Source organism: Mchenga conophoros, linkage group LG23 (genome assembly GCF_057382185.1).
Source record: "Mchenga conophoros isolate Kocher_MC1m ecotype Shallow Benthic linkage group LG23, M_conophoros_male_GT1.1, whole genome shotgun sequence".
In the NCBI taxonomy this organism is placed as follows: domain Eukaryota; kingdom Metazoa; phylum Chordata; class Actinopteri; order Cichliformes; family Cichlidae; genus Mchenga; species Mchenga conophoros.
Window position 1 is genome coordinate 5,515,351 of NC_140547.1, and position 13,244 is coordinate 5,528,594.

General features: G+C 40.6%; 1 protein-coding gene across 1 annotated transcript; it reads right to left on the reverse strand.

The window, feature by feature from the left end:
• Positions 1-6,587: 6,587 nt before the first annotated feature.
• On the reverse strand, positions 6,588-11,661 carry fstl3 (follistatin-like 3 (secreted glycoprotein)). The gene is made up of 5 exons (XM_085265256.1): positions 11,437-11,661; positions 10,869-11,054; positions 9,033-9,248; positions 8,708-8,935; positions 6,588-8,597 (listed from the first exon to the last, which is right to left on the reverse strand). The coding sequence occupies exons 1-5, from the start codon at positions 11,504-11,506 to the stop codon at positions 8,545-8,547; spliced, it is 753 nt and encodes a 250-aa protein (XP_085121382.1). The 5' UTR covers positions 11,507-11,661; the 3' UTR covers positions 6,588-8,544.
• Between the last annotated feature and the right edge of the window lie 1,583 nt (positions 11,662-13,244).

Genomic DNA, 13,244 nt, shown 5'->3' on the forward strand with positions numbered 1-13,244 from the left:
GCTATAAACATATCACATAAGTCTGGAGTCACATCACATGTTGACAGCAAGTAGGAGTTCCCATCTGACCAGCCATTGGCCAATCAGGTTTCTAAACCCTTCTGGCCTGATTTTTACATGAAAACATTTGCTTTCATGCTCTTGGTAACAACAGGCCTATATGCACCCAGCCTCGGGTATTTTTTTGTGTTTAGTGTTTGCTATTTTGCACAAACAACAAATAACCATGTATATCTGTAAATGTGTTATGCAAAAAAAAGTCAGTAAACCAATCAATAGCTTAAAGTATGGTATGGCACAGTGAATCACTGGAAAAAAAATGCTGAATGTTGCCACACAGCAAAGCTAACAATGTAACCAAGTTAGTTCCTAATATGCTCTCTAGGTTGATGTTGTGTCTGATCTGGCCATGTGGGAGCAGGAAAGACACGACTGTCCCATGGGCTGAGATTAGAGAGAGTCTGATAGCACCGAGGTTTGCTATGTCTGCCAGACTGAGGTAAGCTATTGTCTCCCTGAACCCAGTGCGTCACTGCCATTGCAGTTGAATGCTCATTGTAGCAATGCAATCTGGGGACTGAGTGACCGTGGGTCAGAATGAGGTCATGTGGGCAGCAGAAAACAACTACCAAGAGACCTTCTACATCATAGTTTTAGGTATAGAAGTTTAAAGTTTCTTTTAAACACTGGATATTTACCCTAAAACTTTGCAATAGTTGAAAATAATTTAGTCTGTTTTTTCATGGAGCTGCGATAAAGCAGCTTTTACCTTTTTAAGTCAGACTTTTAATGAATTAATTAATAAGACTTTTTTTTTTAAGTCTGATTAATCTGCACCCTTACATTCACATGAAGTAACTCCTAAATACAATATTTGGTATTTTCATGACCTACTTTTAATAGCTTAATTTATATTGAACTCAAAAAGACGGCAAAGTGTCGCAGCCAAGGGAGCAGACAGATATGGTGCAAGGGACACTGCTGCTTTTGTCACTCCATCAAGTTTTTCCAGACATTCCCGCCAGGATTGCCCCACACTGTTCCCCGGGGCCCCAGAATCACACTAACATACACACATAAATACACACACATGCAGACACTCAGCAATAACAGCCGCCTGCTGGAACTTCCTGGGCCTCTTAGTCATGCGTCACTTGTTTTCAGTCCCACCCATCGAAGACTCTCTCTTCCTCCAGACATACTCTGTCTGATGCCATGTGTCACAAAACTTGTGCATTACACACACACACACACACACACACACACACACACACACACACACACACACACACACACACACACACACATACAGCCAAAACATTAGTGATGGTCAAAGCTCTCTTTAACAAAATAAAACTTGTACGTCTAAGAACATGAAGATATGCACAGCTTATAATCATATGTGAATCACAGCAGGCATCCCAGCGATGTTTTTCCACTCTGCATGTTTCAGGATAAACCTCCATGGTACAGCGTTAGTACATAAGTGTTTAGGATTACATCACTGAGCAGCTAACAAAATATAGATGTTGCTAGAGGAACACATGTGTACAATTAGCTACTTAGTTTCAAATGACTTGTTGTAGTGGAGTGTTTGTGGTAACTGCAGATGTTTTGGCAAACTTTGATTTTGTCTGGTTTCATCAAGCAGTTGTTGCATTAAGTCGTGGTAATCAGTCCTGATCACTAAGAGTGTGTTTTTTATGCCCTTGACCCAATCAGTATCTTTTTGTATTTGCTTCAGTGCCATCTAACTTTGGATCCTCCTGATTTTTTCCTCAAGAACCACCATTACATTTTTATTTCTATTTTTCTGTTTAAGAACCACTGGCTGAACTGTCATACATTTGCCTGGTCAAACATCAGTGTTACCACAGGAAAAAAAAACTGTAATCATTTTCTGCATAAACTTCAACATAGAAATTTTGGGTTTGCTCGTATGATTGGAAAGGAAGAGTCACTGAGTCACTCATTCTCCATGAGGAATGAAGAGTATATTCAAATCTAAGTGGGTATTGATACCGTGAGGAAATAAGCTACAGTTACAGTTTACAATAGAGAAACCATGTAAGTAATAGGTTGCTGAATACAGTCTCAGAACCACTGAATGTGCTACAAAGACAACATAAGCCATGTGTGAATCACTCAAGCTGCTGGAGTTTAACAAGTTTGTCAAAGAGACAGTACAAATACATCATCTAGATGTTCTAGTTTAATGACTAAATGTTTTGAGTTGGGTAAAGTGGGAAATCCAGAGTTGAGACATTGAGACATAAAGCAAGTTAATCCCCCCACACCACAATAAAGAATATCACTATACCTTTTTAAAACTTTTTTTAAAATACTTGGTACAAAGAAACCAAACAAAAAAACCTATGTCTGATAGTCACCCCAGCTATTGGAAGCCGCTAACCTGGATATCTTGACAGTGTTATTGGTGCTAATGGCTTCTAGAGCTTATTTAATGCAGTTAGCTGGCAAATACCAGTGTGCTGCCTGATTGCACAGATTCTTCATCCAAGAAATCTGGTGAGTGAAATTCAAGTAACCCTGCAGCAGATTGGCGAGCCGTGCAGGGCGTAACCTACGTCTCACCCTATGACAGCTGGGATAGGCTGTAACCCAACCGTGACCTGAATTAAATAATTGGAAGAAAAAGGAAGGATGGAAATGTAAGCATTTCATTTGTGTGTTACTTAGTATTAATCGGAAAATATCTGAGTAGGTGCATTTTCACCCATACATAGTAAATGTTGCTAACCAGTCCATTGCATAGAAAACATAGCACCCTCACTTCTCGCTCAAATGTAGCCGCTGGTGTCAGCCATAATGCTACACCCCAAACTTTAAATGCAGAGTCCACAAACCAGTGGGTGACATCAAGGTCACTATATTGTTCTGTTATGTAGAAAAGTCCATGGCTTTTACATGTTTTGTATAGATGTGTAAAGGTATTGTATGTCTGAAACTACATGAATGAAACTACAGAGTGCCATAATACTCATAGAGCATCAACAATGTTTGTGTGTCTCGTACCAGCAAAAGCGTATGCTATACACCACTAGAGTGTCCGCTAAACACGGTGTCAGTTCATTTAAACCATCTGTTTGTTTATAAGATGTTAAGCTTAGCATTCTGGGGAATAGATGCCATATGAATCTCCTGAGCTTGTCATTGGTACATTTTTCTTCAGCTAACAAAGGTTCTCTGAACAGGTGATTTAATTAGGTGTGTCCTGGTGGCTATTGCAGAAGTTCCTAATGAGCAGGAGAAATGAAATGAAAAGGCAACTTTTCCATTCTCATCTTTACTGAATTTACATGGTATGCTGTAACACACGACAGCACATAAATGCTCAAGCAATTTTCCATCATAACTATCCAACTTTCCATGATAAACAAGCAGGTAGCTGGCCAAAGCTAATAAAAAAAGGTATTTCACTCTTGTTTCTGTAAGTGAGCCACCTGAAAAGCTGATGTGAAACTGGCCGTGGTCTGGTAGCTCTCCAAGCCTCAAACAGCACAATTGGACTTCATTTGAGTCAAGGTTAGGAATGTAATAGAGCCCCATTATCACACTTGACTGACTTTTCACTTGTGCAGTGTGATATTTCAGCACAAACCCAAACCAGAGCTAATTTACGTACCTTGTCAAATGTCAAGGCAGAGAAACAACAAGCGCCTATTTTCCCAGCATAAATGCTCCCAGAGACTTTAAAAACCACGACTAGACATTCCCTCAATAGTTTTTTGAATATAATAGTGAACTCATCAGGGATCAATATTTCATAATTATGTCTGGAATTATATTTTGCAGAGAATCTTACTGTATATTTTGCTTGTCCGGTTTCTCCCTGTGATTCCTAGTACATATGGGCCGGACCACACGCAGAGCCCACAGAGAAGCCAGAGGTCATGATGAGGAAGTGAAACAATTCACCAGGAATAATTTGGGACAATTAGCATTTACACAACTTCCTAACTCTGCTGATTTGTTGTTGATGATCAGTACTTGGATAACGCTGTTGTTTTGCACTACACTTGCCTGCAGTTTTACATTACTGTTGCCTCAAATGACTCAAAGAAAGTGGCTTTGGTGATCGCAGACGTTTCTCAGAACTTTTGGGGAATTTTTCTGGACATCATTGTCTTTACCTGACATCCACAAATAATCTCTGAAAATCAGCTTTGAAATAACACTTCTACGGCATGAAACAAAACTTCTAAACATTGCCTAATTATTATTAATTGCTGTTTATTATAAAGGCTCTTTAGTGAGTTATAATCAGCAGTGATATGTTCCCTGACAGATAGATTATTTTGCTTCTAAAGAACATGTTACTCCAGATAAGCAATAAAAAGCAAAAAGCTTTCCCAAGAAATATATAAAACATCATCTGTAATTTAAAAGTATAAACTAAAAGGCTGATGCACTGGCTATTGTGTCAGCATAATAAACTATTGTCAGACGTAAAATATTGCGCACATGTGGAAATTTGAAAGACTCGTCATGTAACAGAACAACTCTGGGAAATAATGTGTGAGGCAGATATTTTCTGATGGAGTGATGGATCTGATATCTATTAGTTTCAGCTGTGGGATGGAGATGTTTACAATCCAGTGGCGCGATCCAGAGAGTGGGTGGTCTCCAAAACACTCCACAGCACTGGGTTTCATCACAACATTGTTTCAGATCTAAATGTTGGCTGTTACTGGAAGTAGTAATGCAAGTTGGAGGAAATGATACCATGTGGACGTCGTTGAGAAAGAAGCTCGACATATCAGAACAGGATAATGACGCATCCTTCAAATTTCAGTGTGGGCGTCACATTATAGCCGCATGTGTTTGGAGGGATATAAACAACTCACCAAGGGGCTCTGATGTAACGTGTATGACTTTTCCCTTGGTCATAACAGGTGAGCTTCAACAGCAGAGATGAATCCATACTCACACCCACACACACTAACATACACCCACCCACACACACACAAAACCGTGTTCCAGGGGAAGCAAGGCTAACACCTCTTTGGATATACCACAAACCATAACATGTAGTAAAAGGAATGAAATATGGAGCAAAGTGGGCACAGCATTCCTGAGGTCAGCGGTAGATGTAATTAGAATTGCTCTGAAATGGCTCATAGGTTTACTCTGTGGTTATGTTATTACCACCACTGCTATGACACAGGCCCATCATATCCAACATCAGCTGGAGGCCTACGTGGTAATGATGTCCAGGCTGTTCCTGGTGAAGATGTTACACAGTCATAATGACAACAACATTTTTTTAAAATTTGTTTTAAACAAAATGTACCTAAATGAGCGTAGTTAGTCAGCACACGTGAACCAAAACTCCTCTCTCGCTGTGTTTTCCACTTGTGTATTTTACGGGGAGACCACAGGTATGTCAACATATGTACCTCAAAAGTGTGGCAAATTCTTTATTGCGGTAGACATTCATTACAAATTCTTGTGGGGGTGCCATATTTTAAACTTTAAAAAAAGAGACTAGTTTGGTGGGGTAAATAATATAGATGGCAAAGGTGTGGGAATTTTTAAAAAATATTTATTACACAAATATGTTACTAGTTGGTTAAAAGTTATAATATATTAACATATAGAAAATGCAAGCTGTTTCAGCTCCACTCCAACTTTCTTCGCAAGTAGAAGGCAGAATTTTTCACCTGGGATGACAGTATTAAGAATATTTTCTAATTTTTTGACACCATACAGAGCTGGGGATAGACTTTACTTTACTTTGGCTACGGCAACGTGAATTCCACATTAATAATGGAAAACTAAACTGGCTTAGTAGCTACACTAGCTACCTCTTTTGTCTATAAAACTCTAGTAAACCATAGTGAGATCATGGCTGTTTGCTTGATGACAAAAGCTGACCAATATGTGTATGCAAGAATGCCAGAGTCAAATTATTTGAATTAGTTTGGGTCTTTTTTATACACAGTATACTAACGATGTTAAAATGTACATTTCTGAAAAAGCAACACATTTTACGAGTGGGCACAGCAACAGCTTTGCTGTGGCATTATTATTTGCCCTGTTTGGACTAACAAAACATCTAATTCCATTCCCAGTGTAATAAAAGGGTACTTGGACAGGAATATAAACATCTGCCTAAAGTTGAACCAGATGCTGCTGCATGGCGGAGTGCAGGATTCAGAAGAGGAAGGCTAGAAACAGAAAAACAAGGGAGGTACTTTATACAGGAAAGTGAGTCAGTATCAAGGCCTCAGCGCTTCGAAACATTCAATCCTTAGCTCCTTTACCCTTCATCCCCCTGACCCGTCCCGCCTTTTCTAGGACGGGGGATATCCCTGAGGAGACGGGAGGAAAGCTGGACAGGCTGGATTTCATTCTCTTTCCTCTCGCATGTGGCCTTGCGAGGGATGTCAGAAAGGCAACTCACCCACTGCACGCACAGAAGACGAGGTCTAACCACAGCACACATAAACTGACAGCCTCTGTCTGGCTGCTGGAGCCTGATCCACCACCCTAAACCCCAGCTGATGAGTTCTGTTTAAGGGTGCAAGTATGATCTCATTTGGCTGAAGTGATTAAGACGGTGACACAGTTAAGAAAAATTTATTTATCATCAAATACATGTCAGATGCTGTTTCACATGCGTAAAGTATTGTTATTAAATTACAATTGAGGCAATAACAAGGTATAACAAGGCAGCTGGGAAAAGAACATTTTGATTTTTAAAGAAAGAAGACACACTGTGACACATGAAACTTTAAGTTGTTTTACAACGGCAGTACAAAAATATGTTAATGCATTTGTCATTCAAAGTTCACAGTAGGTACACGGGTAGGTGGTACACTTGAGATTGTTATTTACAGAAGGAAAGTTAACATGTTTCAAAGTACACTATTAAGGCTGTTTAGAGTATCCAGGCATCTGCTTTGAGTTTAATATGTTGAATTGGATCACTTGACTACTGGGGCGATCGTGGCTGGGGCGATCGTGGCTCAAGAGTTGGGAGGTCGCCTTGTAATCGGAAGGTTGCCGGTTCGAGCCCCGGCTTGGACAGTCTCGGTCGTTGTGTCCTTGGGCAAGACACTTCACCCGTTGCCTACTGGTGGTGGTCAGAGGGCCCGGTGGCGCCAGTGTCCGGCAGCCTCGCCTCTGTCAGTGCGCCCCAGGGTGGCTGTGGCTACAATGTAGCTTGCCATCACCAGTGTGTGTGAATGTGTGCGTGAATGGGTGGATGACTGGATATGTAAAGCGCTTTGGGGTCCTTAGGGACTAGTAAGGCGCTATATAAATGCAGGCCATTTACCATTTACTTGACTCTGCAGATTGACTCTGATGGCAATATAATCAGGTATTTTCAATTGGTCCAAATTGTACTTCATTCCCAGACAAATTTAATTTTCCTTTAAGTCAGGCGCTGCTAATTACATGTGTCTGTCCTGTAAGTTATTTAAACAAAAAACAAAAAAATTCAAAACAAATCAAAGCAGCAAAACAGCATCAGAACTAACTTGCATGACGTACAAAAAATATTTTACAAAACAAAAAAAAGCATTCAACAGAGGAGGTATTGTAGAGGGCTCTGGGTTGTACCAACAGCCTTGTGAGACTCCCAGAAACACAACAAAACTGTTAATTTCGGTGATCAGCGGGTGGCCAAGAGTTTGGCCTGGGATTCAGAGTAAACATGTGTAGGGGGGAATAGAGACTATACAGATTTGTTTAGACTGAACCCCGTCCTCACCACCCTAAATGAAATATATGCAGCTGAACTTGTAGTTGCCACGTTGTTGTTTGTGGTGAATTGAACCCACATCAACAGACGACAAAATAGCATCAGCTTTCGAAAAAATTAGCTTTGCTTTCCATTAACTTGAGGGAAAATGTTTGTTTGTGGGGAATGGAGTCTTTAAAACTGTAAAATATTTGTAAAATGCCAAACCCAGTGACTTCATATATATATATATATATATATATATATATATGTACATTAAAAAACAAACAATAAATACTTTCTTTTTTTTGCATGAGTGTGGCAGGGCGTGGCCTGCCATGCCATGCAGGTGTGTCCACCTTCCCTGCACAGCATCGCAGGCCACGCCCCGCCACAAAGAGCTTTCATAGAGTATACTATTTTTGTTTTTTCTTTTACTTTCATTTTTTTTTATTTTTAACCAGGCTAAAAAACATAAATAGAGTTTTAATACCTTCTCCAATAAATAGTACTGGTATTCTATTTACAATATGCACACATCTCCCAAAGAGCTCATGAGATATATCTGTCTCATGACAAACGCATTCATCTGCCTCCACTTTCCAAACTGAAACATAGTTAACAAAAAATAGCTTTTTAGAGGCATGTGTGTGTTATTAAACACCTCTCTTCCAACAGAGGTGTCTCATATCACATCTACCATTAATATGTAGAAAGGGGGGAGGGGGGAGTGATTGTCAAAAAAAAAGTTCCTTATGGGAAGCTAGTGGAGCAAAAATGTTTTTTGATCGGGTCATATCCTACAAAAAGGGGCTGCGTCAGGAATCGACCATCTAGACTGCGTTTTCCTCACTGCCATCCAAGATGTGAAATTTCCGAGATGGACCTGCAACAAACAAAAAAAGAGCCATAAATGACTTTATTGTAGCAAACAATGTCACAGCAATGTAAAGACAGGTAAAAAGTAGAAGCTGGCAGGTGTTTGAGCAATCTTACTGTTGCAGTGCCCATAGTGGCGAACTCCTATGGAGCGGCCGAGGAAGCAGGTAGCCCGGCGGAGGTGGCAGGCGCTTGGGTAAGTGACGTTGTCATTACCACAGATACGGTGCTCAGACGGCATGGGTATTGGGCAAGGTGCAGTGCGGCACATGACGCAGTGAGCACTGTTGGTCTGGTCGGTCACACAGGTGTGAGTTCCTGGACACACAACACTGGAGCACGACTCTGGGGAAATAAAGAAAAATAAAAGGCATTAGGGCAACAGAATTGTTGGAATGCTTAAGAACAAAACAGCTTAGCTTCCAGGGAAGGATGAACTTACTTCTGCACTCTCCGTGGTACATGACCTCAAGGTCTGGGTGTCCCATACAGCGCGCCATAAGCAGAGAACACTCATCCTTATATGTCTTCCCATCGCTGCCACACACAGGATGCCTCCGGGTAATGTGAGAGCAGTCTGGAGAGCAAACACACTGAGGCCTTCCTGTCTTCATCTTGCAAACTTTCCCGGGACCACATCTGACTCCCTCACATGTCTCTACAAAAGCACAGTGTAATGTTACCGTATTAACAAGACTGCAGACATCAGGTGATTCACCTGCGTTTTCATACAAAACAAGCTGGAAACCTGGGTTTTTTCCCAGATCACAACACAATTCCCACCTTGCACAATATTTATAATAATCACATCTCTTTATTGACCGTTACACACAGAGGTGTCTCGCCCGATGGAATGTGAGGCTGGGTGTTTTCATAACAGATCTGTGTATGGCTGCACACAGACTGTGCGGAGGCTGTGAGGAAGGAGTTCAAAAAGCTGTCAGGAAAGTTTACGGGCTGAAAAACGAGGAAGCTACAGGCTATTCCGACACCTCATAATGTCAAAGCACAGGACGATCTGTAATCCTAGCGCAAAATCAACATGAGACAGTGCATACAGGTCTCTTCCCGGGTTTCTGAGTCTGTGGAGATGATTCCTGATGAGCTCCGAGTCCCGAGGATTCTGTAAACAATCGGGAACTTATTTCCTGTCTCCAACAGTACTTTAATATCCTGTTTTATTTCAAAGCTGTGTTTTCATTGCTCGACTCCCCTGGTCTGTTTCTATGGTTGATTTCAATCTCTCCCTTTCTGTCTTGCTGTCTGTACACCTTCTCTTCATGTCCTCTGCATATGCCACTAATGTCCAGAGTTGCTAGCTATTGCTTGCTATTTATTTGGCATGACACAACATGGTTGAAAATATTGATGTTTTCCTCCTACAGAAATCCAAACTATCAAAATAGCGCAGGACATTATGATTCCCAGGTGTCTGGGCAAATTTCAGAATGCAGGAAAACATTTTCCTGTTTGTGAAAGAAAACAGGACTCCTTTTTAACTAGCTTTGGTTTCCACCAGCCTCATTAATTTCCCATGAGTTACAGCGGTTTATTTTTATGCAAGAGGCATTTTAACAAAGCTTTAACTGTGTTCTTTCTGCTTATTTAAAATTTATCTAAACAGAATTCACATCTCAACTTCTCCATGATGACCCATGTGACACACCAAGGCAAACATGGGGCTGAGTGTATCCAAAAATGCCAGTAGCTAGTCTTGTCTTTTTAGTGGAACTTATTAAACATGGAAAGAAAAGAAAAGAACATTGTTCACATGCAAGTTCTGCTTATGAAAACAGAATTTATCTGCAAGCGAACCTGAATGAACCTTGCAGAAATTCCATGGCAGGAAGCTTCTCAGGACAGCTGGAGTTTTGTATAATGCCTCTCCTTGATCCTCGTCTGCAATTTGTTAGAAAGCTGCACTGGGAACTCATTGTGTAAATATCTCACAAATGACTCAAATGGACCTTCTCTCTCCAAGAGACACAATTGTTACATTATGCAATGGAATCCCCAGTGTATTAATCGAAACCCAATGATATTTAAGCTTTGTTTTTAAGTGCGCAAATTATATCTAGGGTATCAGCTGTTATTCCATGTACTCACCTTAAACTAACTACAGTAGCAGACCAAGCGCAGTAAATATTCGAAAGAATATGACTGTTAAGAATTAGGCAGCATCTTTTTACAGTTAATGGCAGTGACTAAGAGCAGTACATGCAACTTGCTTCTTATACTTGGCAGATGCAACTCATTACTTTCTTAATGGTTTGTTTACCTTTGCATGGTTTACAGGAGACAATACCCAGGAAGCCCAGCAGGCTGACTTCATTCATGGGCAGGCTGGTGTTGGACCACGCTGTGTCCAGGCGTCCCCCGGCACAGCACTCCTCCCTGGTCACCCCTCTCATCAGCACCATGTCGCACCTTTGATCTTGACTCTGCTGCAGCCAGCACATCCCAGCTGGAGATGGTGCCATAACAGATGTTAATTATTATAGGAATATTTATCTTTGTTACAGAAACACTTAGGAAGTGTATCGTGTTATTATGAACGATTGTCAATCACACTTCATAAGTCTTGTCACAAATCTTTGTCTTTTTAAAAATATTATACCATCTAGAACACTATATATTACATATGTCAGGGTTTTTTAACACATATCAGTAGTAAATAGCTTATTTCGAATTTACAAAAATGTACATGCAAAACAGGAGAAAAATGGATTGGGGTTTTGTCAAAATCCTTCTTTCACAGTGATCATTTTACCAACATTTCTGCTATGATTTTTAAAGCATAGGACATTTTGTTCAACATATGGAAAAAATGGAAAACATCTACTCACCACTAACAGGATTCCTCCCAATCTGACAGAAAGCGAGAATCACCCCCAAAACTGAAATCAAAACGTTCATTGTGTATTCTGAGTTAGTTTAAAAACTTCTTCTCAAAAGGTTGTCTCAGCAAACACCTAGAAGAAAAGGTGATGGTCCTTTGGCAAATAGAGCTGATCACTCTGAGTTAACTTTGCAAGTAGCTCTGCCTTAAGTGAATGAATGTGTTGTGAATAAGTGATGTCGTTCCCCCTCTGTATAAATATTTATGCTGCTGGGATGGGCGATCCTCTCAGCCAGTAATAAGCCAGGGCAGGACACAGTTTGACTCTGACTCAATTTCCAGAGTCGGGAAATGATCCATGCCCTGCAGCACTAGACGGAGGGCACTTATATGACCTCACAAAACCTTTTTACACCACACTAAATAATAAAAATCATGAAAAGCGCTTGTTTTTTAATAGCCTTTTCTTTATAAAACATTAAGTTTTTCTAAAGACAGCAGTGTTTCCTTTTATACTATTAATTAAAAGATGAACCTTTGGATGTAACCTTTTTGTTGCCCGTTGGGGTCCAATATGTTTTACTTTGTATAATTTCATTTAGCCTTTAATGGGGCACAGCTTGGAGATACTTATTCTCCTTTTTCTTTCTATCGGCTGCTCTGTGTGGTTTTGGGACATGGCCCATTGAAATGACACACTTATTTCTTATCTCATTGTTCTTTTGAAGTGACCCTAAACTGTTCTTTCTGTAGTGTAAATCCAGCAGAAGGCAAAAGTTCCCCACAACAAAGCTACAAATTATTATCCAGTGCCTATAATTATATGTATCTAGCAAATCCGAATACATGAAGCAATTTGCCTCGCCAGCACTGTCATTCCTTATTTTGTTGACTGTCTGGGTTTATCAATGAATGCTTATGTTTCGCTGTACAGCTGCGGTTAGAATAATACTGAGAGACGAAGGAAAGAGTGGGAGTGAAGGTGGTCTGCCCTTGGGCAATATATCAAGTTCAATAAACAAAACTATGACATACATGTCTGTCCTTTCATTGCTAATCTACGATCAAACACAGACAGCCACAAGCAGCGAGACTGAAAACATTCAATAAATTTTTTTTAAAAAATGTGGACATATATACAATATCTGTCAAGCGCAGGGACAACAATGTTCATGTAACACCACCCAGTCTTTAGAAATGGCACACTAGGAGCGAGTAGAGCCTAATCTATATTAATACTGTGTCAGATCAGGACATTTGCTCTGCTTTTCCTCCTTTCCTGCACTCATTCACCCCCTGACACTGAGAGGTAATGACAAAGTTATGCGAGTCTGCCCATCTGTCTGTCACAGCTTTATTTTTAATGTTCCCTTTTGATGGTTGAGGGGGAAATGGAGGTAGCATATGCTGCAGTATCTGAGTCTTCGTGAATGATGTTGGCTTCTTCAACGGAGATCCCCAGGGCAACGAAGGAATGCTGCGTGACCTAGGAGGGGAGGAAAGACGAAAAGAGCGCAGCAAGTAATGGCTGTGGGTGGCCTGCCTCCTTGCTGGGTTTCTGCAGATCCACTGAGCCCCTCATATGGTTTGGATCATCACTGCTGAGTGATACAATGAATACAGGATGGTGGGAATTTTGGAGCATCCGCTGTATGATTTTTATTAGAGAATTTAATGTGTCCCATTTTTGTGGGATTCTAGTCTTTTTCAAGTGGCAGGGCTCTTTGGAGTACCATGAAAAAAATCCAGCGTAGACTGTTTCCATCGTGGAACAGTCAACACCTGCCTTGTCAGCACATCCCCGACAAGGCAGGT

Excerpts from the sequence above, each read along its gene's own strand:
- fstl3 (XM_085265256.1), bottom strand. The coding sequence starts at position 11,506 with ATGAACGTTTTGATTTCAGTTTTGGGGGTGATTCTCGCTTTCTGTCAG. Across the intron at positions 11,055-11,436 it reads TGGGAGGAATCCTGTTAGTG|CTGGGATGTGCTGGCTGCAG; the intron begins GTGAGTAGATGT and ends CACCATCTCCAG. Across the intron at positions 9,249-10,868 it reads CTCCTGTAAACCATGCAAAG|AGACATGTGAGGGAGTCAGA; the intron begins GTAAACAAACCA and ends GTGCTTTTGTAG.